Consider the following 27,343-nt stretch of genomic DNA (forward strand, 5'->3'; position numbering starts at 1 on the left):
AAGCCATCGTGCTCTTTGGGGAATCCTTCCCCATTCTCAGCCATGCTTCACGTTTCAAGTCAGGCTAAAGGAGCATCTAAGAACAGAAGAAATTTAGAAAAAAAGGGTACTTTTTATTTTTCCCCTCTTTTCGCCCAGGAGCCGCTCTGCACCAGCTGCCCTTCACCAACATCTGGGGAGCGCGATGGGTGCCTGCCTGCGGGCAGTGGTGGATGAAGCCGGGACCATGGCTCCGGCCCCAGAATGCCCCAGATGCACAAGAGACCTGGACCCAATGCCCAACAACTGGGGACAGCCAGCAGCACCCACATCCCATCCCTGTCCCCCAGGACCCCCCGCTCCACCGACAGCACCCCGCAGCCCAACCTTGCTCCTTGGCCACTTTGGAAAGGGAGTAATTCCCCACCAGAAACTTTCAGGCCCCGTCCCACTTGCCTCCCCACGTGCTCCAGCACCCCCCAGCCCCCAAATCACCAAATGCCCCCCGCCTAAACCTTAAAAATTGATTTCAATTCACTTTGGTCCAGCTCCGCACACAAATGCATTCGACACGGGCACTCTCCCCCGGCCAGGATTGTATGCAAAGGCAGTTAGGGGTCAATGAATAATTCATACTCTGCTGTCTTTCAGAATTATACTGTGGAAAAATAAATCTGAGACTATATAAAAAAAAAAAAAATAAAAGAGAAAGAAAAAAGAGGCTGGGGGGTGCGGGGAAGTAGCTCTCGCCCCTTCACCCCCTTGGCCAAACTCAGGCGCAGGGATGAAAGCGTCGGCGCGTCGGCATCTCCTCTTCCATTGAGCAACTCGACATTCAGGTCTGCGCGGAAACCACCTAAAATCCTTCCTGTGCTTTGTTCTGCTGCCTTTTCACCCGAGTCTTACGGAGATGGGGAGAGGGCAGCGGGGAGGGGGGCAGAGAGGTCGTGGGGGGGGTCCCTTTGAAGAAACCCACTCATCCGTTCGGCTGGTTGAGTTCAAGGGGCAGCGTGCTGGGGCGAGCGGGGGGGCTGTCCCGGCCGTGGGGCCGGCGGGGGGGGCGGCGTGCCCCTACCCCGGCTCAGCCAGGACCCCCCCAGCACCCCCCAGCATCGCCCTGCCGGGGGCACCTCTGCCTCCCGCCAATGGACTTTGCAAGCCCAGGGAGAAGGAGGAAGGCTGTGCCCCATCCTGGAGGGGTCCCGCGGGGCCGGGCTGGGTTTTGGGGTGCTCGCACCCCCCCCACGCCCAGAGCACCCAGCCCAGTGCCCGGCATGGGACCAGCTGTGCCCGTTGGCCGCGTCCCCCAGTCAGCTGGCAGGGGCCACGTGCTCGCCGCACGATGTGCTAACAGGGGAGGAAAGGAAGCGGGAGTCACTTTAATTTGGCTATTTAAAAATAAAGAAATAACACAGGCTTTGAAAGCCCGGAGGGGTCCCAGTGGAGAGACCTCCATCTCCCCCTTCAAAGGCCGCCTCTGCTTTCTTCCCCCCGTTAGCAGCACACAAAGGTGCACGAGCACTTTCGTCTCTGTGGAAAGACCTTTTTAATTGGTTCCAGGCAGAAGGTTAAAATCTCTCCCCTTCCCTGCGTGCTTTTCTAAGAGGGGAAAGGGGAAAAAAAAAAAAAAAAAAAAGAGGCAGAGGGGAGGAGGCAGGGAGGAGGGTTTGTATCAAGGCAAGGCAGCTCTGCCCTGTGTGGGGTGGCCGAGTCAGGGGACACCTGGGGCCAACGTCCCCCCCCAAAAGGGTCCAGGGTGGCCAAGGGTGATGGGGATCCCTGGCGAGAGCAGGGGCGGCCGAGGGGGCTGTGCCAGGGGCACGAAGGGGGCCGTGCCAGGCTCCAGAGCAAGAGATGCTCGTGGGGAAAAGGGAGATGCTCGGTGCGAGGATGCTCCATGCGAGCATGCTTGGCGCTCCCGCAGGAATGCAAGTTTTGAGGGTTTCTGCAGGGATTCCCAAAAAGAACGGGCAGAGACGTGCTGCCCAGGGCCTCCCCGTGCAGAGGAGGCTGGGCAGAGCAGGAAGGGTGCACGGAGAGCTGCTCCAACCCCCACGGGTCTCCCCAGGCTGCAGAGCACCCTCGGCACATCCCCATCCACCCCGTCAGGATGCGCGGTGGCCCCACGGCACCGTCCCCGAGCATCACGCGTGGCACCCCGGCCCCTCGCCGTTCCCACCCTGCCAGAGCCGCCATCCTCCCGGCACTTGGGTTTCCTTTCACGGAAGGGGGAGCTGAGAAAAACGCATCAATTATTGAGCCGGGGCGCCGCGAGCCCGACGCGTCCCCCTTGCTAATGCCGCTCAGGTAGAGCCGCACGGAGCTGCAGTCAGACACCTCCTAACACGATTAGCTGCAGGGCTCTTCCAGCGCGCTTCAAGGTCAATTTTTCTGAGGCTGACAAAAGGAGCGGGGCGGGCAGCGGCTCCCCCCGCCACTGCCTGGGACGGGGCAGCAGGATGCTGGGGACGGGCACCGGCAGCCCCGAGCGATGCCGACTGGCCGAGGGGACCTCCAGGGCAGGATGGCGGGGCTCCGGGTGGGATGGGGACGCGGCACGGGGCTCCCAGCCATGGGACAGGGAGCCGGTGGGTCCCTCCGTGGCAAAGCGACTCCCGTCGTGCCGTGCAGGAGCGGGTCCGGCCCAGCCGGCTGCACATGGAGCGGCAATTGGATCCAGATGTTTCCCCCAGCAGCCGGAAACCGCTTCCCCCCATCCAGAAAGCGCTCGGCAGCCCCTTCCACCGCCCCGGCTTTGGTGGGGATGGGAAGCACGGGTAAGCCCTGCCGGCACGGCTGTGTGCCGCCGGGGTAGGGATTTACCCCGGCGCGGCGAGGCCGGGCAGAGGGAACGGGGCAGCTCGGCAGAGCACAGGCATGGCAATGCCAGCTCTGCCACAGTGCTCCTGTGCTCCAGGTTTTGGGAGTCACAGTGACGGGATCCCCACTCAGCTGCACATCCAGCCCCCTCCAGCCGGGCTGGCACACCGGTGCCCAGCCGGCTGCCATGCTTCACCCCGGCTCATCCACACGTGCCGCCCTTCCAAAACCACCCCGGTCTTCTGCGCGGCGAAGGAGGGAGCCACAGCGGCAGGAGAGGAGGACGCCATCTCCTCCGTCACTGTCTGATCCCTTGCAGCCAAAGGGAAAACGGGAGATGGACATCCAGGGCTCCCAAGGCTCATCGAAGGGGCAGGAGCCCACCAAGGGCTGGCGCGGGGGCCGAGACGAAGCCCCTGCAGAGCTGCTCTGCTCGAGGCGAGCCACCTCCCTGCGCCAGAGCCTTCTCCTCTGCAGACACGGCGTCACCCCACGGGCGGGAGATTTGCTCCAACGTGCCAGCATGAGCATCCTCTGCCCTACGGCAGAAGCAGGGCTGGGTGCTCACCGTGCCAGGCAGATGGTAGTAAAGCCAAAAAAAATACCCCAAACCTCAGTCCGGGAGGACCCAGCTCCAATGTCCAGGTGTGAGCAGTTTGGGAAAGGGCTGGCAGGCAGCTCCATCAATGGGGCGCACGACGCAAGTCACCACCAAAGCCGTTCCCGAGAGATCTCCTGAAGGACACCACAACGCACAGGTCCCTGTCTCCCCCCCCCCAAGTCACATCATGCTTTGGGGAGGGTGCCCAGGGCAGCGTGTCCCCACAGGGGACAGGGACATGGCTTTCTGGCCCCTCCAACCTCAGAGCAGAGCAAGGGAAACCACAAGAAAACCTCAGAAACTCATTTGAAGAGCCAGAACCCGAATTCACCCACTCTCACGTTATTTAAAGCCCATTGCAGCTTCCAAGTCCTGCAATGATGCAAGAATCTCAATTACCATTAAAAGAATGCGTTTCTGCTCTTTGCATTATGGAGAAAAGCCTGAAAACCAGCCCCCAGGGATCAAACAACTCTAGAAAGATGAAAAATAAAAATTCATGTAATTTATATTATTTAAAACCTGGCAGCTGGCAAACCAGTCTCTCGACTGGAGAGAACTGGGGCCGTTCACACCTTGCAGAAGGCAGGGAGATTGTCAGGGCTGGAAACCAAGATCCCAGCCCCATGGCCACGCAGAGCCCAGTGCCACCGCCCCCGCACCCCGCACCGGTCTGACAGCAGGATCTGGCTTTAAATGGGTTTTTAAACACCTCTGAGCTTGTGGGATGCAGCACGCTGCAGAAGGACAGCGTGTTATTTTTATCGTTGCATTAGTTCCAGTTTAATTGCCGGGATGTTATTAACTGCACGGAGCAGGGTCCAGGCAGCGGGGACGCTGCTGTCAGTCCGTCCTGCCTCAAACTCCCCGGACACCCTTGGCAGAGTGGGGTTTGAGACCCGGCATGCTCGCTGCGCACCAGCACGTGCCTCTCCTCCGCACCGCCGCAGCTCTGCGCTGCATTTGGTGACAACCAGGGACAGGAGCCATCGACCAGCGCCGGAGCCTCTCGGCTCGTCCTCTCCCACCTCTGCCAGCCCCGACGCTCCTTCTCCTCTGGCTCCGTTCAGCAACACCAGGGAGCAGGATGGTGGCTCCCCCCAGACCTCCCTCCTCCTCCTCCTCGCCCCACTGTGGGTCCCAGACCCCTCCGGTGCTCTGCAACTGGGGATGCTCCCGCCATCTCCGATTCTTCAGCCCCAGGGCTCCACTGCACCCCAGAAACCTGCCCTGCCTGGGACCGTACCGTCCTCCCGCTATCCTCCCTCCTGCCAGACCCTCTTGGAATTCGCACATCTCCAACACGTCAAAAAGCCCCCAGTTTGTGCCAGCACCCATGGCGGGTACCCCCCCAGGCCACGGGCAGCCAGGAGCACACTTGGCTCTCACCTTGGCTGCTCCCATGCAGGAAAACTCCCACCAGCGACAGTCCAGAGATGCTCGATACCCTCCCAGCACCGGAGCTGAGCAAACCCTGGGTTTCACACCTGACATCTCAAAAGGCCCCTGGGAACAGCCCTGCCATCGCAGGGACCCCTCTGCCATCCCTGTCCCCGCAGCTCCCAGCAGCGGAGCAGGAGGGAGGCAGGAGCGCATGGCAGAGCAGAGCTGCTGCTGAGAAATCATCTCGGAGGAAACAAAACCTGCCAGTCAGCGATCTGACTAATGGCATACGGGAATTAAGATACCAGAAAATGCCCTCCCGCGCCTGCCAGCAGCTTCCCAGGCAGGTGTGTTCGCAACAACTTGTTTTCACGGGGAAAGCCGGGTTCGTGCCTGCGCAGCGCTGACGACGTATGCTCAGCACTTTGGCTCGCACTTCTCCCAGCACAGCATCCCCGACCCTCCTGGGACCAAGCCACCCTCCCAGCCGGTCCCCGCAGCCCCACTCCCAACCCAGCAGCCCCAGAGATGCTGGATGGGATCGGACCTGAGATGTGGGATTTGCTGGGGGCAGTTTCCCACAGCGCAGGTGGGGTCAGGAGCATCCGAGCAGGTTGAGCCCGTTGGGAATGGCGATGCTGGAGGTGCCCGAGCAGGCTGGGCAGGGATGAGCAGCGTCACAGGGAGGTGACAGTGGAATAATCCCAACATACGAACTGCTTCCAGCAGGGAAAGCCTGGCAAAGGAGAAGGATCAGGCCCAGGCGGACACACTGGGGAGCCGGGGTGCAGGGCTCTGGGACAGCCCTTGTGGGACGGCCGCCACGGAGGGCACCGACCCTGGGACCTCGTGCTCAGCCCCACTCTCCTCCCGATACCAGTGGCCTCCCAGTTCGGCACTGGGGAGACGATGCCTGCCAGGGATGGGGCCACCCGGCTCCTGTGGAGACCAGCAACATCCCCGGGTAGATTTGCTTTATAGGGTCATGGAGGAAGGTACCAGTGCAGAGATATTTAAGTGGCGTTTTACCATCGGAAAAAATTAGAGTCACAATATTAATTAATCCTCAAAGCACTTTACGAACATTAACTAATTAAGCCTCCCAACCCCTCTGCGAGGTGGGAAAGGTATCATTGTCCTCGTTTTACAGCTGTGGAAAATGAAGCGCGCAGAGGTGACATGACTCACCCAAGGTCGCTGCGAGTCAGGCGAAGGTGGGAAGGGGACCCCGAAATCTCCCCTGCGCACCCCTTGCCCCCTCCTCCCGTCCCCGAGCAGGACAGGACCCAGCAGTACTGAGCACCACTGAAGCCCTGCCGCAGCCGGCGTGCATCCCAGCGCCGTGAGCCGGGTCCCAGCATCCCGGTGCCCACCCAGGGCAGACAGCAAGTCGGAGGGGCAGGAGCCGGGGCCGCGGCACAACGCACGGAGCCAGGACCTGCCGCGTCCCTGCCAGCCGGCACCCATCGCGGCAGGCAGAGACCCCCACCCCGGCACGCAGCCCCGGGGGAAAACCCACCGGAGCCTGGGGCAGAGAGTTAAAATAGAAAACGCTGAGGGGTTTTATCAAAAGCACAAACGACCCTGCGCGGTTTAAAAGCGATTAGAGGCCCCGGCTGGGTTATCAACCGGTGTCTCAATCATGCAGCATCGATCCAGATAATAGCCGGCAATTGTTCAGATACAATATCATAAAGTCACTTTAACTACAGCCATAAAGCTTCCCCCGCCTGCAGCACTGCCGGGCGCTCCCCGCGCCGCGCCGGGGCACACACCGGGGCGGGGGGACGGATGGCAAAGCCTCGGCCCCGCCGAGCGCTGAAAGCACGTGCTGGGGTCTGAGCGTGGCAGAGGATGCTGAGGGGCCGTCCTCGCTCCGCGCCGGGGTGCGAGGGAGCAGCCGTCCCCAGGCCACCGACCTTTGGCAGGGATAAGGCCACCCAGCGGGGTCCCTACCCTACGGCCCCCCGCTTCTGCTGCTCTTTTTTACTGCACTGGGAACAGGGGGGATGCCGAGACCCCCGGGGTTCCCCTTGATACCCCTCCTGGGAATCAGCAGCACGTGGTGCCAGGGTTAGGGGAGCTCAAAGGCAGCCACCGAGATTCGCCGTTTCAAGTTTTAATCTGTGGGATTTACGACAGTTTGGAGAAAACGCGCAGTGACAGCCCCCCCGTACGGCAGCCGTGAACCCCCCCGCCCCCCTCCGGGTTTGCTCTTGCCCCCGACAAACACGGGGCTCCCGACCGCGCGGTGCCAGGACCAGCTACCCCGCTCCCCGCAGCACACCGGGGCATGGGGCTTCCCACCGCCAGCCCCCCAACCCCAGGGTGGTTCCGTGCCCCCGGGGCAGCCACGGTCCCTGCCCCAGCTGCCAGCCGGCAATCGCCATCCCCACTTTCCAGCCAGAAGTCGGTAGGGTTTTGGTCGTTGGCAGCCCCCGGGGGGACGCCACCGGCAGCCCCTGCCCACGCCAGAGAACGCCGCTTCCTCACCCGCCGCTTCCCACTGCTTAATGAGCACAAAATATTTCCATGTTGCCAATTACTTGGTTCGTTTGTGCTGCTGCGGGCAGCGCTGGCACAGGGAAAATCCCCCTGGAGCTGCCCCGGCCCCTGGGAAGCGGGGAGAGCCCCAGCAGGGTCCCCCCCAGCCCTTCCAGGACCAAGCGTCCCCATCCTCACCACGCACCCCCAACACCCCCCTGGTCCCCAGAGCCGCATTCATTAGCAGCCGGCTAACGGCTTTCCCACGTCCCCAGGGTGACGATGATGCGGTTGTGGTGGGAAGGCGAGACCTTCCCGGGATTTAAACCGGCTTTTGAGGGACTCGGTGAAGCCCCCCTGGTTTGCACCGGCTGCAAGTCCCGGCTCTCCTCTGGTCGGGCACCTCGAGGGTCCCCACGCCGAGTTACAAACGAACTCGGGGGCCGGGGCTGCTGCCACCCCGGTGTGACAGACCCCCAAAGGGCAGAGACCCCCGTTTCCAGCTGCCAAACCGGGCTGAGGTACGAAAGCAAAGTGCAATTAAACACACCAAGACGCCCATTTTGGCACCGAGAGGCTGGCGGGGCTGCTCGCCCCGGGGGTGCTGATGCTCCCTAAGCATCCCAGCAGGATCCGGCCCCACCAGCCCCTGTACGGGGCGCGAGAGCGGGTCCAAGTCCAAGCGAGCCCAGGGCACCCGCCGATGCCTCGCACGGCTCCGTCCCTCGGGAGCGACGCCAGGAACAGCTCAGCCGGGCGGCTGGACCTGCGCCCGCCCCCAGGCTTCAGAAACCCCCTTTTTGGCTTATCCCCCAAGTTCCACTCCGCTGAGTTACACCAGCAAAAGATGGTTTGGGGTACGACCTGCCGCTGTGCCAGCACTGCAACCCCTTCCAGCACAGAAAATACCCCCGAGCGGCACCGCAGACGCGTGCCGGACCTCGCACCATCCCGGCTGGGTCTGTCCCACCCCAGGGACCGATCAACCCTCCCGTCGCAGCCCTGGCAGGATTTACAGCCAGGCGAGACCTCTCCCCTCGACGAGATCGCTGCTGCAACGCTATCATTATAAAAACATTAAACCAGGTCGGTCCCCGGGAACAGCGTTCCTCTCGCTGCAGCTACACCTGCGCCCATAAATCCTCCCTCCACAAGGCAGACCGGGTGGGGTGATTTATAAGGTGAAACAAATATTACAATGTTTAAGGAAAAAAAAAAAAAACCCACCAAAAACCCATCCAGCTGGGCTTCCCTCCTGCCAGGGACAGGACTGCCGGCGTGAACCGGGGAGTCGTGGTGACACCGGGTTTTTGCCCACTCTTGAGGCAGGGAGGGACCCCCCGGCAAAGGGCCATGCCTGCAAGAACCCATAATGAAGGTGGGCTCCGGCACTGTCAAACACACTCGGCCACACGACGCACGCAGCCGCGGCTCTGAGTCACCGCAACCCTGGCATGGGGGAACCGGGTCCCCACCGGGTCCCCAAACCAGCCTGGAAGGAGCTGGGGGGGGGCCAGGAGCTGCAGCCCCCTCCTCGTGCCCCAGCCTCTGAGGATGCGAAGGAGAAGGGGCTTCACAGCCGACACCACTGACACCGCTTGCGGCTTTTGCGGAGCTGCCGGCGGATGCTCCGGCTCCCAGGTGAAATTCCCGGGTCAGGCCATGGAGCAGGAAGACACACTGTGCAGCGGGGTACAGCGCTGGGAGAGCGACGTCCTTCTCAATCTCTCCATGCACTCCACAAATATTAATTGCTTAATTTAGCCTCTGGCAGCGATCCTCACCTTAACAGCGGAGAAACTGAGGCTGGGAGGGAGGAAGCCATTTGTCTCCGTGTAACGAGCTGGAAACCGGATCCCGAGCTCACACCCCAGCTCGCTGTCTTAACGGCGAGAGTATCCCTCCACCTTATCCAAAAGCTTTTCTATTTTAAAAGACAACATTATGATTTATTATTATTAATCAGCTTCGAAATGTTTTCTGGAGTCCAGATTCCTGTTGCTGTACGCCCACGCCGGGCCCCCGACAACCCCCCCCGCTGCCGCACAGCCCTGCCGGCGCTTCCCATCCCGACGCCGGAGAGAGCCCCGGGAAGGAGCCAAGGCAGAAAATGAACAAAAATGAACAACTGCAGATGGCGATGGGGACGAGCCCAGCTGGTCCAGCCGGAGAGGCGGCAGTTGGGGGTCCAGACCTCAGAGCCACCGACCCCAAGAACCAGCATAGACTGGGACCGCAGGCAGGGAAAACCGGGAGCCCAGCCCTGGTCAGAGGCGAAGGCAATTCATGGCGATGAACATTAGGCACAATGCCACCTCCGGAGCACACATCCTGCAGCAGAGGGTGATCCCCATTCCCTGTTCCCATCCCTCATTTTAGCCTTTAATTCCACCCCGCGGGACCGGGCAGCGCGGGAGCAACGCCGGGGCCGCGGCACAGGGGGACCCTGGTGTTTCACAGGACTCGGCATGCTGCACGCCCGGCTCCAGCCAAACCAAGACCTGCAATCCCGAGGCGATCCAACAGAGATGACGTTGGATGGGGACTGGAGCCAAAAGCCATTTCTATTCTGGATGGCGGTTTGGATTCTCTGTTGGAAACCAAACCAGCAGCACCATTTTTGACCAGCATTTTGCAGCTGGAGCTGGTGCCAGAACTGCCGCGTGCCGGTGCCGTATCCAACGGCGGTTGTACAACCGCAGCATGGTGCCGGTGGCAGCAGGACGGCCCCCGGGACATGGCACGGCACAGCACAGCCTGGCAGGGCCACGGGTCCATCCTGAGTCCCACAGTGCTGCCGGAGCCGGGGGGGGCTGGGGGAGCAGACGGGCAGCGGGTCCTCCTGACCACCCTGCATGAAGGATCTTGGAAAACCCAAGGGGAGAGTTTGGAGGATTTCTAAGATGGACACCGTGCCCTGAAGCACGAGACTGCCCCGGAGATAAGAACCTTGCAGGGTTCAGGCTAACAATAATTTCTCCAAATAAAGGATTTCGGAGCCTACCCTGTCCTCACCGGTCTCCCACCGTGCACAGAGAGGGGACGGGGGACAGCCCCCACCCCAAAACGGGGACCCTGGGAGCAGGGACCTCACCCACCGGCAGGAGAGCGGCTGGGCAAACAGACACCATGGGGAGAAGAAAACGCAGTTACAGGTTTTGTGCAGTGTTTTTAAACCGAAGGAAAATGGTGGAAGGGCACGAGAAAGAGGAGCTGGGATAAAAACCAAAGGAAGAAGCTGTAGGGAGAGGAGAGGGGGGAGAGGCAGCGATTCCCCTCTCCCTGTGTGGGACCGGTGCCACACCGGGCACGCAGCCACTCCAGGGACCCCAGGACATTTCTACCCCCAGCAAAAAGCCCGGCAGGGTGATTCCCCCAAACACAGAGACCCTCTCCCCTCCCACCAGCCCTACATCCCCAGGCTTTCCAGGGCGACAGATAAATCCAGGCTGATCCATGGGAGATGCCCACCCGAAAGGCAGCAGGTCCCGTTTTAGGTGACCCCAGGAGAGCAGCGAGGAGCCGACCGCAGCCCCCCGAGAGGCTCCGTCGGGATTTGATGGCCCAACGCTCAGCACCCAGCTGGGCCTGGGACCGCTCAACCCCCCCCAGCTCCGAGTTTTCCAGCAGAGAAAAGGGAAATTTCGATGAACTTCCAAGTACCAAGCACCAGGAGGGAAGCCCTTCAGGAAAGCATCTTCTCTGGCGGCATCTCGCCCACCTCCAAGCGTCCCGCTCGGCAGCACCGCGGCCGTGCCGGGAGTTGGTCCGAGATTTGTGAAGAGCCCTTTCCCAAGGGCCGGCACACCGGCTGAGACACGGGCAGCTCCGGCGAATTGTCTTGGTAAAAATAAAACAAAATTTGCAGAAGAAATGCGAGAGGAAGCGTCGGTTAACAAAGCACTGAAGAACATTTGTGTGATGGGAAGCAGGGGAATTCAAGCTGGAAGGCCCAAATATAGAAAAAAGCTGATATTTCTGGTGTGAAGGGGGAGAGGAGGCTGATAAAGGTTCCCTTTAATTTCAGGGCAAGGCGAAAATAACAACTAATTAGCAAATGTTTACGTATTCTTTTAAAAAACCTACCATTTCAAAATGGAAATAAAATGAAATAAATCTGAAATACACTGAAACAACAGCACCCATCCCAGAACTGGGATCGTTCCACCATGCGAAGCCCCTGATGCAGCCACAACAGCCACCCAGCACAGACGGGGGGACACGGACAGACGGACACAGCCCAGGCGGCACAACCGCCCGCACCACCAACCTGACCCTCCGCTGGCACACAGGGATGGGGCAGATGCACCGCAGCATCGCTCCCGTGTCCTAAAGCCGTTTGGGGCTGGACCAGCATCCACTGGCACTTCAAAGGCCGAGTACCCCTGCCCCCCCCTTACCCCCAGCCCCGCCATCACGGGGGGCTCTGCCCCACGTTTTTCCACTCAATTTCCTTCCCGAGTCAGCAGGAGATAAATCCCTCTGCCGAAGCAGGCGGCCGGAACGGCAAAGCCAGCGGTGCCAAGTTTAATAAGCAACCCTGATCGAGAAACCAGATAATAATCGGGATTATCGAGCTGGCTGGGAAAGAGCTTCCCCGGCTCCTTGACGGCCCTTGGCAGCCGCTCGGGATGCTCCTGACTGCACTGGCACCCCGTGCTCGGCACGGCTGGCAACGACACCCACGGGGCCACCAGCAGGACTGGGATGGCTGCTGGGCACAGCGAGGCTGGGACACTGCCAGGGAGCACCTAATTTATAATATAAAAAAAAAAAAAGCAAACAATAAAACCCTTTTGGGATGCACCGAGCACGGTCGGTACCTGCAGTACAAGGTACCCAGCCACCGCCCTTGCCCTGTGCCCCCCAAGTCCCATGGGAACACCCAGAGACCCCCAGGTCCCTCCCCACCTCCACCAGCACATCCCAGCTCAGGGGGGCCGACGGTGCCGCCGCCGTCCCAGCACCCGCAGCTGCAGAAAGCTCAGCCGCCGAAATAATCCCGTCGCGGTTGGATTTTGTGCAGGGCGTGAGGTCCAGGGGCTTTTTTTCTCAGTGGAAACAGGATTGGAAAAAGGAAGAATTGGGATTTTTCGAGTTCTCTACAGGGTCAGGCTTGGCTGATTTTATTTTACTGCAAATATAAATAGGGCTTTTTAAAAATAAAAATAAAAAAAAAAATCAAACCAGTCTAAATAAAAACCCACTAGAAGACACAGTAAGAAATCCTGCTGGAGGACAGGCAGAAATATCTGTAGCCGGGCTGAGTGCTCAGAAATATTTGTATTTGCTGTCTAAACACTTTATCTGTTTCCTAGCACATGGGAGAGTTTTGCTCTCCGTGTAATGTTAAAGAAAAATAAACCGATACAAATAATTTCTCCTCTTCTGCAGAAAAAAATCCTACAAAACTTGGTTGCAGACACACCGGGGGAAACAGCAAATATTTCCACTGAAATTAGGCTGAACGCCACGCTAATCAAATAGATGGAGGAGACAATTCAGATGCATCAGGAGGAGGAACAGGCTGGGGGATCTAACGGGTCTTTCCCATCTCCAGTCATTACAAACCCCCTTTGCAATTTATTCGCCTTTTTGCCAAAGCCGGCGGCCCTGGGGAACAGAGCCAGGGGAGATTTACGTTTTGTACAAAAGATCTGAAATACAAAGTTTAATTCTTGGGGGCATTTCAGGGTTGCGTGGGGAAGGAGCTTAAATAAAAGCACGTTCCTGTATTCAAATAAAAAGTACGGAGTGATGGTTTTAAACTCCACGGATCCTGGTAATGCTTCTGCAGCGGGCAGTGGGAATACCAGTGGTGTCTGCGCGGATGCCTGCAGACTCACTGCCGCATCTCGGGGGACCAGCGGCACCGGGTCCAGCACCAGGCTGGTGTTTGGTGGGACTGATTCTGCATGGGCAGCCCCCGGGCAGGCGGCATTTGCACCAACACACGTGCGCGCATGGAGGTCGCGGCTGCAGGAAAAAAAAAAATGGAAAACCCCGCAAATTCAAAGCAAGGCCAGGGTGGGGGGAAAATTGCCAAGAAAAGCAGAAAATTGGCAGGTCAGGAAGAGCTCACGTGCAGCAGGATCCCACCACAGCTGCCCCTCTGGCACAGCCCCACTGGGGACGTGGCTCGGCGCCGTGGCCGTCCCTTGCCCAGCAGTGGCATCGCTCGCTGCTCCTCTGCTCTAACGGCCGGGTCTTGGAAAGCAAATGCGGGATGAGGGGAAAAATTTAAAAAGGTTAGGAAGAGGGAGGGGGAAAGAAAAAAAAAAAAGAAAAATAAAGGAAGACTTAATGCACGTTTCTGTCTGCATCCCTCTCCCTCCATTAATGACCCGGAGGAAAACGTCAAATGGATCCAAGCAGGGCTCAGAAACGGGAGCGTGGGTCTTGCTGGCCCCAGCGCTGATTGGCTTCACTGGAGGCCGTGAGACGTCGATAGCCATGCTTTATGGCATTTAAATCACTGCCAGGGATCGATACGGCAGAGCGCTGCGGGCCCCCACCACCATCACCAGCCTCACCGGGCAGGCGAGTCAGGGGCAAGCTGGGCAGCCGGGGGCATTTTTGGACAGCGTGGGAGCTAGGGACCCCCAGTCTCACCCCGAACCCCACTCTGCCCCAGGACCCCCACATCCAGCACCAGCTGCCCAGCCCGGTCCTGCCCCAGGCTGGTGCCCACCAAGACCCACCGGTGTCCCCTGCCACCCCCTCCGCCCAGGGCCGGACCGAGCCCCGGCTGGCAGCCCGGGATGGCTGGGCAGGACGGGGACGACGACCCCAAAGCTCCCACCAGCCCAGGCTGGGGCTCCAGTCCGGCATCTCACGTGCTTTTGCACGTCCATCAGCTCGCAGGGGCTCACTCCCCTCTTCGGGGGCTGCGAGTGCCCGCAGGGTCAGACCCCTCGCTGCCCCCAGTGCTCCCCAAGGGCGCAGGGGAAGGGGAAGTCATTCCCCGTCTTCGTTATTATTCTAGGGAGTAAATTTTCCTCCTTTGTTTTATTTTTCCCCACTGTTGTTGCTTTGACCGCCTCGTCCCCCTCTGAAGTTTGGGATCCTCCCACCCACCCCCGGCGCGGGGGCACAAAGCCCAGCTTCAATCAGAGCGGGGCGGCTGGGGAGGGCGGAGGCGGGTGCTTTCCCAATCCCTTTGGAGAAGGATCCTTTTTCCCCCCCCATCACGTCTGCGGCATCACCATCCGGCACACGGACGAGCCGCCGCATCCTCGTGCCCGCGGTGACGCTCCAGCCCCGCCGGCCCGAGGGATGCACATGACTCCGGGGACAGAGCCAGGATCCGGCAAGTGGAGACCAAACTTTACTTCTCACCCCTGGGGGGGGGGGGGGGGCAAGGACCCTCCACGCGCACTGCCCAGCTCCCTCCAGCCAAAGCTCTTGAACCCCGTTGGGGCAAGGGCTGGTGCCAGCCTCTTGCCAATGGACGGGCTAAGGTCAGGAAGAGACAGGCTGCCTCGGCAAACCCCGCAGGGTTTTCGTTTCTCCCCGGTAGTTACCAGCTTTGGGGCTCAAGACGGAACTTTTGGCAAAGCCATTCCGCTGGCCGCCCTTTGGGACGAAGCTCCAGGCCGGCAGCTCCACCGCCGCAGCTCTCACCACGGCCAACCAAGGAAGCCCCGTTTTCGCACGGTTGGTGCGGCAGAGCCAAACCCAACCGGTGCCCGCGGGAGGGTCCGGTGACCCCAGCCCTCCCACCACCCAGTGCCCTGCCAGGCAGCCTGCCTTCACCCGCCTGCAAAGCAGCCCACCCCACAGCCTCCACTCTTGCTTGGCTTTTGAGTAAGGAGCCTCATTAAGAGGTAATTAGCTCTCGAACAATGGGAAGCTATTTAGCAGCCCAGCCACAGCAGCATCAACAAGCAAAGGGGGAGAGGAGGGAGGAGAAATAAATAAATAACAACACTCTGACCACCCAGGAACAAGCTGGGACTGTGCAGGGCGGCAGCACCCTGCCCGGACGGCGGCACGGCACGGCGCTAGCCGAACGGGCTCCCTCCCGGCCGCCCTGCTCTCATAGCCTCGTCCCTTCCCAGTTTTCCTGCTGGGGATGAAACAGCCCCCGTGCATCGCATGGGCTGGACAAGCCCAAATGGCTCCACCGGTGCTGTCACCCCGACACAGCTCCCACCCAGGCTGGTGGCACGGTGGGGACGGCAATGGGGACCCCAAACCCGGCGGCCGGGGGAAAAGGGCTTGCTGGGCTGCTGACAAAGAGTTTGCACCCACACAAACACCTCCTATGCACCAGTGAAACACAAGCCCTGTTTTCGGGGTGTCCCTGGCTTCAGGGACGTCTCCCAAATTCATTTGGCAAACACCAAAGCATCAGTGGTGGCCGCCTGCTCACACCAGCGCTTCTCGGGCTTCAGACCCATTTGCCATGGCGTCTCGGACCGCGGTGTCGGCGATACTAGAAGCGCCGCTTACCCCTGCGCCCACAGAGGCAAAAATGGGGTTGGTCTTGGTTTCGTGGTGATGCTCAAAGCACAAGAAAATGGCTGGACTTCGGGCTGGAGCGCATCGGGTTCCGATGGGTCATGGCGGAGGGGGGAAAAAAATAATTTACGCTCCTCTTAGGGGCTGAAGGTAACAACGCCAAGATCTGCTTGCCTTCCATAAATGCCATTAAATCCAATGAAGCAGGGCAAGATCTCTGCCCCGAGTGGGGAAAAACATCTAGGATAAAAATGAAGCCTCTAAAATCATGATTAATACCTAACACAAAAGAACTGAAATTTTCACCATCAGGAACAAGGAGCTATTTAAAGAACAATTGCTGCAATTTTACAGACAACCCGACAGATGAACCTTGTCAAACGTATGCAGGTACAGATACAGATAGCCACAGCCACCGGCACGTGGGACATACGTGTGTACGCAGCGAGACAGACAGACAGCTGGGCGAGATTAGACCTGGATGCTGAGATCTGTGTTCAGAGACATGTAAAAACAAACCTATTTATATCCCTCAGCCCACAGGTAGGCATTACATGTGTATATAACACAGGGATGGTTACAGGCATGCACACCTTCCCACGCATGCAGGTACGCCGGGTGGGCGGAGGTGTGTTTGGGCATCTGTATTATTTATGTGTGTGTGTAAGGTGTATATACGTATGTGTGCATACATATATATACACACACACATACATATATATATATATGAAAGAGTACTTTTAAAGCTTTCCAGTGGTAACTGAAGGCATCGCTCTCCCCCCCAGCCTCTGCACCGTCCTCACTCCCATCCTCTTTGTGCCTCCCCGCACCAGGACAAGCCAGGGGACGCCGGGGGTGCCGGGGAGCGGCTGACCCGCCGGCAGCACCGCGCACCCCCCAGCCCGTCCTCGCATTAGGATGCAGCGCATGGCCAGCATTTGGATACCAAATGTGCGACCAGCAGGGAATGTAATTGCGGTCCCTCGAAAGGGACAGGCAGAGAGACAGAGACAGGCAGAGAGAGAAAATCTTGTCAGAGACGCTGGACCTGTTTGTATCTGCTCTCCATTAACCGCGCTCGCCGCAGACCTGGGCTGGTGAAGAATAGCTAACACGGCTTAACGGGCTGGAAAAGAGGGGTGGGAAGGGCTGCAAATGATCTCGGCACAAAGGGAAAACGGAACAGATGAAAACTAAAAGAGCAGTAATTGCCCAGGATGCAGGACGTGGCCGAGCGCCAGCAGCCCCAACCACCCCGGCACCGCTCCTGGCACCCCGAGCCCGGTGCACCCGGTGAGGGGACTCAGCCTGCCAGTGACATGGGAACCCCCCAAGTGCCAGAGTTAAAATTCACGTTAAAATTGCTCCGAGGGGGGAACGGGGCGTGTTTCTTGCAGAGACTAGTGCAGACCCCCGTGTGATGCCTACGGGAGCTGGGGTGGGGGGGGGGACGGGCAGGGTTGGGAGCCGACCCCAAAGGTCTCAGCCCAGGCTGCCCCAGACAGAGCCGGAACAGAGAAGTTTTGGGAACCAGCCCCATAGCAGGGCTGGCACCAAACCCACCCCAGCACGGAGACATGGGTGGGCACATCCAGTGCCGTGCACGCTCCCCCCGAGCCAAGCCCTCCCGCTTGGCCACCCCCCTCCAGCACCAAATTCCCCTGGAAAAAGGCAAACACGTCGTCGTCTTCGCTGCCTCGAAGGAGGGCTGGGCACACGCGGGCTGCCACCGTCCCGGCCGCAACCCCTCGTGACCCACACGCAGGCAGGCAAGTTTGCTCAGGCCGTTAACGGGGCACGGTCCCAGCTCCGGCTGGTCGGGGCTTCGCCACGGCTCTCCTCACCCCGGCTGCCGTGCACCGGGCTCTCGGACAAAGCACCAGCCAGCCAGCACCGGCGGCGGGTGCCGGGGCTGTGGCTCTGGGAGACGGCAATGCAGGAGAAAAGGGGCACAAAAGCCAACAGGCTGGCGAGCACGATCCAGACCCCCCCCTCCTTCACCCCAACTCCACCATCCCTGCGGCACGGACCGCTCGCCCGCTCCCGAAGGACAGGGCGCACAAAAAGACCCCCCCAAAAGTCCTGCTCTGCCGTCACCGCCGTCCCTGAGCATCACCCGGGCTCCCGCCAGCGGCGGTAAATCCCCCTGCTAGAAACCATTTCTCCGGCTTCCCGATGCCGGGATTGGGGAGTGCAGAGGAGCAGAACCAAAATCCCAGCTGTGCTCACAAAACCAAAAAAAAAAAAAAAAAAGAAAAAAAATCAGAAAAATAAGCCTTCCAAGGCAGAGAAATGACCTCACAGTTAAATATAGGCCACGGGTAAAAACTAGACCATTTACAGCATTTGTATCTGTACTGTAAACAGAGAGAGGAAAATACCTAATAGTTTGCACATTTCCCTCTCTGTAGATACAGAAACACACGGCAGCGTATATGGGAATTGCATTTGGCTGCAGGAACACTGTCATTCTGGAATTACTATAACCTGCCCGTTACATAGCTGTAGGTAGAGCGGGGGACGAAAACAAATCTTAAATCCTCTGTCCTTCCTTGGCCTTCGAGAGGTTTCCAGTCGCAGCCCCAAGGCCGCGGGTCAGGGGGTCCCGGGATCAGGGACCCTCCGAGGACAGGTCGCTCCTTCCCACAGACCTTTTCCCCCGGTAGCGCGGAGGTTTCCCAAACCGCCGTTTTTTCACCACACGACGCACTGTAGCGCACCCGAGACATCCATCCTAAATCCTGCTGCAGCGCATGGGTCGTGTGAGCAAGGGGGGCCAAAGCTGGAGACCCCGACCCACCCAGGCGATGCCGTCCGACCGGCGGAGACTCCGGGACGCCCGGCTCGACCCGCTGCGCCTCTCGTCGGGTCCCAAGGCTGCAAATCCGCCCAAGAACCCTACGGGCAAGCGGTTCCCACGCCACCGGCTGGAAAATAGCGACGGCGCGGGCCCCCAAGACCCCGTGGAGGGAAGAGCCCTGCCCCGGCCGGACCCCCGACCGCGATGCCGGACCCCCGCCCACAGTGCCGGACCCAGCTGAGCTCTCGTGCCCCGTGGTCCCGTCCACAGGCGCGCTGCCCCGGACACAGAGCACCCGCATCCACGACCGGCCCTGGCCCTGCTGCTGCCCGGGCACGGCCATCGCATCCCACGCCCGGGGAGATGAAACGGTGTTAGTGCGTCTGTACGCGCTGTAGAGCAAAAATCCACAGTTCTATGCGGGTATCGAAACAGCGCATTATTATATAAAGATACGCTCTTCCTCCTTTGGCTATTTCCAGGATAACCCAGGAGTTACACCCAGCAAAACCCGTGCATCCTTTTCCAAATGCATGCTTACAAAATCATTTAAAAAAAAGTAAACCTGTAAATCCACAGCAAGTGGCTAAATATCTCCACAGAACAGGCAAATTGCAGCATCCCGAGGTACCACTTATTTTTAATTTAGACCCAATTATGAAATATAGAATTATTCTAAGCTGGGCAAATCATATTGACCATGAGATTTATTACTGTCTTCTATAAAATATAGATTGCAATATAAACGTGAAGAAAAATATTTATCGCCAGATCAGGTCTGTGGGTTCAAACAAGCACCGGGCATTTTAACCTCTTTTTTTTTTTTCTTCCCTTTTTTTTTTTTTTGTTAATCCCTTTTGATTTCCCCCTTATTAAATGAGATGGTAAGGGGGGGGGGGAAAGAAGGAAAACAAGAAACCAGAAAAAACATGTATACGTTGTTCTTCATTTTTAAGGATGAGAGAGTCTTCTAGTAACTCCAGAAACAGACAAAATAAAACCACCGCTGGGTTCAAAAAGGAAATAAGCAGAAAACTCAATGGCAATTTCTATATTTGCAACATCTAATAAATTGTCTTGAATTCCGAGACCTGAACATACACGCAGGGAACGCACAGTGCATCGGCCGATTGCGACACAGGGTGCTCCCACATTGGGGAAATTTGGGTCACATCCCGGAGCCAGGCGCTGCGGATGTGCCTGCTAAAACCCACCAGCCATTGTCTGCTCTTCCCTCCTATCCCTTCGCACTTCCTTTGCCTTATTTTATTTCCCCCCCTCGAAAATATTTTCCCTGCCAACATCAGATTTAGGAAAAAAAAAAACGTAATAATGAACTACCACTTATTTTCGAGGATAAATTCCCTGCTACCTTCTCTGCGGCACCCATCCCAGCGATGGGGACGCAGGCAGCTCGCGAGGCTGAGCCGAAGCCATCACCAACACCGGGTCCCGTGCCGGCTCCTGGGACGCCCATCGCCCAAGGACGAGGGGCTACTTTTGGCTATCGGCACCACCGTAGGAACCCTTGGGTGCTAAGTCTCACCCGTGGCCCCGACCGTTCAGCGATGCCACCCTCGTCTCCAGCGGCCGGGATGCCGGCGTTTGACCGGGGGGGCCCTCGCACATGTTTGGCATTTGGGAGAACAAAAGAAAAGAGCCCAAAGTGTGGGAGCTGGGGAGGACCAGGAACTGCAACCAAAAACTTTGCAATGGGCAAAAAAAATTCCCTGCCTCTTACAATCCCCCACAAAAATGTGAGGGAGATAATAAAATCCATATGCACCGCAGGCGGCCCATGGCGAAGGCACCGCCGCGCACAAAGAGACGGGCTCGCCCCAATTTTGGGGCGGCGCGAGGGCGCGAGGTTGCGAGGTTGGGGATGACGGCACCCGGTCGGTCCCCCCGAGGGGACGCGCGGCGGCCGGCCGCCGATGCTCACGAGGATCCTCGGCCCCGCACGCATCCCGCCAGCTTCGGGCGCCTGCGGCCACCCGCCGAAAGGCAGCCGGGAACTTTAATAAACTGGGATGGTGTCACCAGGACGCTGCCAGGACGAGGCCAGGAGCGGATAAGGTGCCACCGAGGGTCTCCTCCCAGCTCTCCCACTGCAAGAGGGGAAAAGCCTCCCAGCTGGGCAGCGCCGGAGGAACCGCCTCGCCGGCAGCCCCAGCTCCGCGGCCAGGGCCCCGGCCCCGGCTGGGGGGGACGAGGGCCAGGCCCCGCTGTGACCGACGGGGGACAAAGAAACACCCGTTTTACCCAGAGAACGGAAAAGCCCAAACCTGAAGGCAGCGGTCGCAGCTGCACCCACCGCAGAAGTGAACTGAGCGTCGCCACGCGACCCGCCACCCTCGGCTTGGCGGGGGACGCTGCCGGGGCCGGTTTAACTTGGATTAATTGGGGGGGAAAAAAAATGTGGTTTCGGTGGCAGGTTTTTTTTATTTTTTTCGTCTTTTACAAGAGTCCCCACAAATCGGCCCATTCAAAACCCTGTGGTTTGTATCCGAGGGGAAGGAGGGGGTGGGGGTCCCGGTGGTCATGGCCACCTGAGTCAGAAGTAGAACTCATCCTCGCTTCAAACTCTCCCAACAGTTTCTGGTTCCTCAAAAATTATGAACAAAGACAAGAGAGACGAAACTCGCACGGGGGGGGGGAAGAGGATGCTTGGGAAAAAAAAAAAAAAAATCTAAATTCAAAGACAGACCAGGGAAACTAAACCAACTAGGCAGCGATTTCTTTTCCAAGACGAAAAGAAAAGGGGCAGCAGCGGGGCCCCGGCTGCCCCCAGCTCCCGGCCACACGCACCCGTCCACCGGCGGCTTCACCGGGCTGGCCAGACCCCCCCAGTCCAGCCCCAACCAGCCCATTTTACCGTTTCACCCCCAAATCGTTATTTTAAATACTCCCGGGGCCACCACCGGCAGCACCAGGCGCCTTTCGGGTCGTATTTCGGTTTTTTTTCGCAGGAGCTTCGCCGAGCGGCCCCCGGGAGAGGGACCGGGGGGGGGGGGGGAACACCGGGACTGGCGGGGAGGAGGAATTTGAACTTCCCCTAAGTTGGGCGCAGAGGGGCCGGGGGGGGGCCGAGCCGCAGCCCCCGCCGCTCCCCACCACCACCACCATCACCACCACCAACCCCCCCCCGCCCCTGACCCCCGCCCCCCGTGGAACGCGACCCACCCGCGGGCGGTGCTCCCGGGGCTGCCGCAGCCCCCGGGGACGGCTCCCCCCGGAGCCTCCGGTGAACTCTGACGCCGGGGGGGGGTGGCAGCCGGAGGAGGAACCGCCGGGGACCCGCACCGACCCCCGCTCCCCCTCCCCGCGGCCGCCCAGCCCGTTCACCGCAGTAAACCGGGGGGCTGCAGCGGGACCCGACCCGCAACGGACGGCGGCGGCCGCCTGTCACCGGGCGGCTGCGGGCTCACCGGGGAGGGGGGGGGGGGGAGACTCCAAGTCGGGCGTCGCTGCAGCCCGGCCCCCGCCGCCCCGGGACCGGCCCCCGCCCTCACCTGGGATTGCTCCGGTTCCAGTAGACGGCGTACCGATCCGAGATAACTTTCCCGGTCTCGTCGGTCCAAACGCAGACACCGACGAGCGCGGCGAGCAGCGCGGCCGCCTCCCAGCGCACCATCGTCCCGGCCGGCGGCGGGCGCGGCTCCGGCCGCTTCAGGGGGCGGCGGGGCGGCGGCGGCGGGCGGCGGAGCCCTGGGGCCGGCCGGGGGCGGCGGGCGGGCGGCGGGCGGCGGCGGGCGGGCGGCCAGCCCTCACCATCGCCCGCGGCCCCGGGCGCCGTCAGCGGGGAAAGTTGGGGGCGGCCGCGGTGCGGCGGCGCCGGGGCAGCCGCATCCCGCGCCCCTTGGGCGGCGGGGACCGGCCGGTTCCCGCGGCTCGCCCCGGTACCGGGAACCTCCCCCCCCCACCCCCCTTCCCCCGCCGCCGAACTTCGGCCAAGTTCCTCCGAGCCCCGCCGCCGCCGCCGCCGCCCGGTACTCGAGCCCCGGTGCTGTCTCCCGCACCTGCGGGCTCAGCCCCAGGCCCCCCGCGCGGGGCTCCTCCGCTCCGGGGACACCGGAGAGACAAAGGCCGGGCCGGGGAGGCCGCTGCTCCCTCAGTGCCGCCGCGCCATGCTGCGCCCGCCGCCCGCGCCCCCCGCCCGCCCCGCGCCGCTCCGCCCGCCGCCCCGCCCCGCGCCGCCCCGCCCCGCGCGGGGCCCGCGCGCCGCCGCCGCCTCTGACACGTTGTTGCCACCGGCGGCCGCCGCGCGCGCCCGGCCCGGTCCCAGGGCGGGGCCCCGCGCGAGCGCGCGCGCGCGCCGCCTCGGTCCGTGCCGCGAGCGGCCCCACCTCTGCGGGGGGGGGGGGGGGTCACACCGGCGGAGTCTCGGGGGGGGGCTTTGGAAAAGGGGGGGGGGTGTCACATCGGCAGGGCGGGGGGGCCTTTTGCAAAGGGAGGGGGGTCACACCGGCGGAGTTGGGGGGGGGCTTTTGGCAAGGGGGGGGGTCACACCGGTGGAGTTGGGGGGGGCTTTGCAAAGGGGGGGGTGAGGTTGTGCACCGCGGGGTGCAGCACAGCGGGGGGGTTTGGGGGTGCTTTACCTTGAGGAAGGGAAGGGCTCGCGGGGGGGTTGGGGTTGGTTTTGGGGGGGGGTACGTTAGGGGCTGACACCACAGGGGCAGATCCTGCAACCCGCCGGCTGCCGGGGCACGCGCCAAGGGCAGGGCCGGACAGACGGACGGACGGACACCCCATCCTGGGCCGGGGGGGGGAGCAGAGCCCCTCCTCTGCAGCACACACAGACGTTTTTTCACCTCTGATCCGGGGATAAAATTAAACAATAATTTGCATTAACATATCGCTTTCCTTTGTCGAGCGCTCGGAAAACGCTGATGTGAGTAACGCGGCGCAGGCGGCACCTCGGGCAGAACCTTCGCGTGCCGCCGGCCGCGCCGGCTCACGGCCTCGCCGGCCAGGGCCACCGCGTGCCGCGGCCCTCGCCCCGCGCGACGGGCGCCGCGGTCTGCCGGGCCGTGTCCGGCACCGGGGAGGACAGAGCTCGCCCGCAGAAAATAAGACCCGTGGGAAAAGCCGGTGGGATTTTCGGTCGGCGGGCGCGGCGCCCGGCCGCGGCGCTGGAGGCCACGTCGCGGGGAGCCACGTCCCCGAGCGAGGACGCCTTTCTCGGGCGGCCCGGGCAGGCTGGTGCTCGCCGGGGCAGGGCCTGCTCCGCTCCCAGACCCCCCCCCCCAAAATTCAAAAAATTTAATAGATGAATCGCTGCCGCTGCAGAAGGGTGAGCAGACGCGGGCGGACTCTGAACCCTCCTGCCCGGGGACCCTTGGCGAGCCCCCCCCGGGCATCCCCCGAGGTCCCCGGAGCCGGAGGCAGCTCCTCGCAGCTCCTGAGGTGCCTGCGGGTGCAAATACGCGTCCAGTTGGATTCACAACAGCAACGAGGTGCCCATTAAAATCAACGGGAGTGAGCAGCCGAGGCGCGTCCGCAAATCCCGCTCGCTGCCTGTCTTTATGCTTCGGCATCTAAACATCCTTGTAAATCTGTCTCCATCTAATGTGCTTTTAGTTTTGAGTTTGTTAGCTTTAAAAGGGAGAAAGAGGTCCATTGTAAAACACCTCCAGTGCTGCATGTAGATAGGTGGGATATAAATAAAATATGGATCATCGTCATTATTTATTTAGCAAATCTATTTTGAAAAACTCAATGAACTGTGGGGCTCTGCGTCCCTCCCCCCCGCCAAAAAGTAAAACAAATAAAGGCAGAATTATTTTTGAATAACGCTGCCGGCGCGTCCTCCCACGCAGCCAACTCCTCATCCTTCGCCATCAAGGTTATACATCTCTTTATCTGACTCCCATCAAGATATTTCTCTATCAAGCCACCGACAACCAATCTTTCTCCCTGTCAGTGGGAAGCCATCATAAAGCTGTCCACTTGTCTATCAAGTTTATTTGTTTTCATTCATCAAGCCAAGCCACTAAAAGCCTTTCCGGACATGCCGAGAGGGCCAGCGGTGGTCCCTCCCCGGCGTGTGGCTGCGGCCAGCACGGGGGACGGCGAAGGGAGCCCCGGCAGAGCCCGTCCAAAGAGCGCGGCTCCGGGGGGACACTTGGGGGGGCACCTTTGGGGGAGACCCGCAAAAACCGGCGCTGACACCACCCGCAACGGGGATGTTTCGGGAGTTGAAGCCCCTGAAGCTGGACCGCCAGGAGACTGCTGCAGCCGATGGAAAAACCTTCTCAGGGATGCTGGAAGAAGCTTTTCTGGGGCAGATCCAGCTGGAAGAGACGGACCTTGCCCCAGCCCGTCCGTGATGGGGTTCACGCACGCTGTGACTGCATCTGGTTTGCTCACGGCAAGGGTTGTGCGGGGGGAGAACCGCTCCGGTGGCTTCAGCCACCCTCAAAAACCGAAGGCAAACATCCCGAGGGAGTAACCCCGGATAAGCTCCCTAATAACCCTGCTCGAGATGGTCCTCGACCCCCGAGCTCTCCGGCCACCCGTGGAGGTCTGACACCGGAGGCAGGCGGAGGGACAGTTCTCCTCGAGGTACCAGAGGGGTGCCGACCGCCCAGCATGAGCGGGACCACCAGCGGAGGCAAAGCACACGTCCTCCACTGCCAAACCAGTGCGGGAGCTGCTGGGGAACTGGTTCCCACTCCCTAACACTAAACCAACGTGTGGCAGGGATGGCGGCTGCCAGCAGGAGACTCACAAATGCCAATTATGATCAAAAACCCAGAGGAGGCTGCGAGAGCCCTGAACGCTCCCAGCCGGCCACCCCACTCCTCGACAGGCATTTGAAAAATGAGAACATTAGTAGGAAAACCCGTAGCCGGGGCCAGGAGAATCCGCAAGGTCTCGGGGACGGGAGTCCCGGCCCAGCTCAAGCCGTGGCATTGAGGAACTGAGCTGGATTTCCATCACCTCTAGGCTCGATAACTCCAAGGTCTGGACTGGGGACGGGCAATTACTTTTCCTCCCCAGGAATGCAAGGCGAGTTCAGGGCTGGGCTCTCCCAGCACTCCCAGGCTCCAGATTTTGGCTATCCGGCCTCATTCAGGCTGCCAAACTGTTCGAGCGGTGGCGGCAGCGATGCCGGGGACACTGGCTGCCCCCAGCTCCGGCCAGCCGGCGCAGACACAGCCTGCTGGACACCCCGCTGCCCCCCCGGCTCCTCCGCTGAGCCCCTGCAAACTGCCGAGCCCTCGCTTGGTTTGGGCTCCCGGCTGGACCACGGGAAGGCAGCCGGCAGGGAGCTGCTACCCCTCCATGCCAGGCTCCGTATCCCTTCTGCCAGGCACTGGGGCTTTTGAAAGAAAAGGTCACTAGAATATTTTAACGCAATTTAAAAAGAAAAAATTATTTTTCCAAAGCCTTGTCCTTGGAAATAGCTAAACAAATTTGGCTGAAATTACAGGAAAAAACACCTCAACTGAGAAATTCAGCCCAAACAGTAAAGTCAGGAGCAGCTAAAGCACCAGGTATTCAACAGCAGGCTCTACTCCAGCCCTGCCTAAAACACCTCAGGCAAGGCTTGCCGGGAGAGGCAGTGCCTTTTATCAGCCCAACTGATAGAGCTGGAGAAAGCAGATAAGCTTCCAAGCACGTGAGACATTTCCCAGGTCCCTGCTCCAGGGAACGGACCTCGGCGTTCCTGCCGGCAGGGCCAGCGGGGCAGGGGGCACAGGGGGACCGGGGACACCCCCGGCAGAGCGAGGGGCCGTCCTGCCCCCCGGCACAGCGTGCACCGTGGCCCCCGGCACCCCGCTGCCAGATGGGGGGGGGGCAACAGGGCTCAGAGCTGCCCAAAGGCCGCCCAGGGTCTCCAAAGGGCTTTGGACCAGGATCGGGCCCTCGAGGAGGGAAATACCTTGAAGGAATAATTACTAAATTAATCAAGCTCCACCATACCCCTCAAGACTAATCAATTCCATAGTTATTTTGTGGATTGAGAAACGGAAACAATAAGAAGACCATCGCGCTGCCTTGGGCGGCGGCCATCGACTTTGGCCGGCCGCAGTTTGGGGTGCCGGTTCCCACCCAGGTACTCGCCGGCTGGCAAATCTGTGGCCGTTCGGCAAAGCGTGGCTACGCGGAGAGGCCACAGCGGGCGCCGGGCAGCACCAGCGAGTCCCGCTGCTTCCCCCAGTGCTCCACACGGCTTTTCTCTGCCTGTGCAGGCAACGTGCGGGAAGCTGCCAGTTCACACGCAGGCAGTAAGCCCAGCTCAGCCCAGCTCAGCCCAGTGCAACAGCTCGTGCTCCGCCGGAGCTGTGGGAGGTCACGGATCAAATTCACTGGAAAATGGGGAGAGCACGAGGAAACAGGCCGGTTAATCCTTGCCATCCAGCTTCCCGACGGGTGTTTGCTTCCCAGCCCAGTCCTGGTTTAGTTTCTACATGTCTCAGCCAGGCGCAGAGCCCGGCACCAGCTTTGCATGTAACGACTTTTTCTTCCCCCCTTCTTGGTAATTGGAAGGAAAACATTTTCTATGGTTTTTCTTGCCTTCTTTCTAACAGCACCGGGTTGTTTTTCTTACCAAACAAAAACAACTATTTGCCTTAATTATTGCAAATCCTCATATTTCCAGCCCCTAGCTACTCTAGGGGGGCGAGGCTGGTTGCAGGGAGGTATAATTTACACCCGGGTTCTTCAGCTTTAATTGTACGAGCCTAGAAATTATGGAAAATATTTGCTACCAAAAGAAAAAACTTCCCACTTAAAAGATGAAGCGTCGCAGCAGAAACGCCTGCGAAGAGCCGGCGCAGAGGCAAGCCTGCTGCCTCCTTACAAAG

The 27,343-nt window shown here is 60.2% G+C and overlaps 1 protein-coding gene across 1 annotated transcript in view; it reads right to left on the reverse strand.

The window, feature by feature from the left end:
* Positions 1–22,228, reverse strand: part of EFNA2 (ephrin A2) — a 49,962-nt gene extending 27,734 nt beyond the window's left edge. The window contains exon 1 of the mRNA XM_069790591.1: positions 22,043–22,228. Coding sequence (XP_069646692.1) covers positions 22,043–22,164 — 122 coding nt within the window. The 5' untranslated portion in view covers positions 22,165–22,228. The remainder of the gene's footprint in view (positions 1–22,042) is intronic.
* Between the last annotated feature and the right edge of the window lie 5,115 nt (positions 22,229–27,343).

The sequence above is a fragment of the Haliaeetus albicilla genome, chromosome 8 (assembly GCF_947461875.1).
Source record: "Haliaeetus albicilla chromosome 8, bHalAlb1.1, whole genome shotgun sequence".
Taxonomy (NCBI): domain Eukaryota; kingdom Metazoa; phylum Chordata; class Aves; order Accipitriformes; family Accipitridae; genus Haliaeetus; species Haliaeetus albicilla.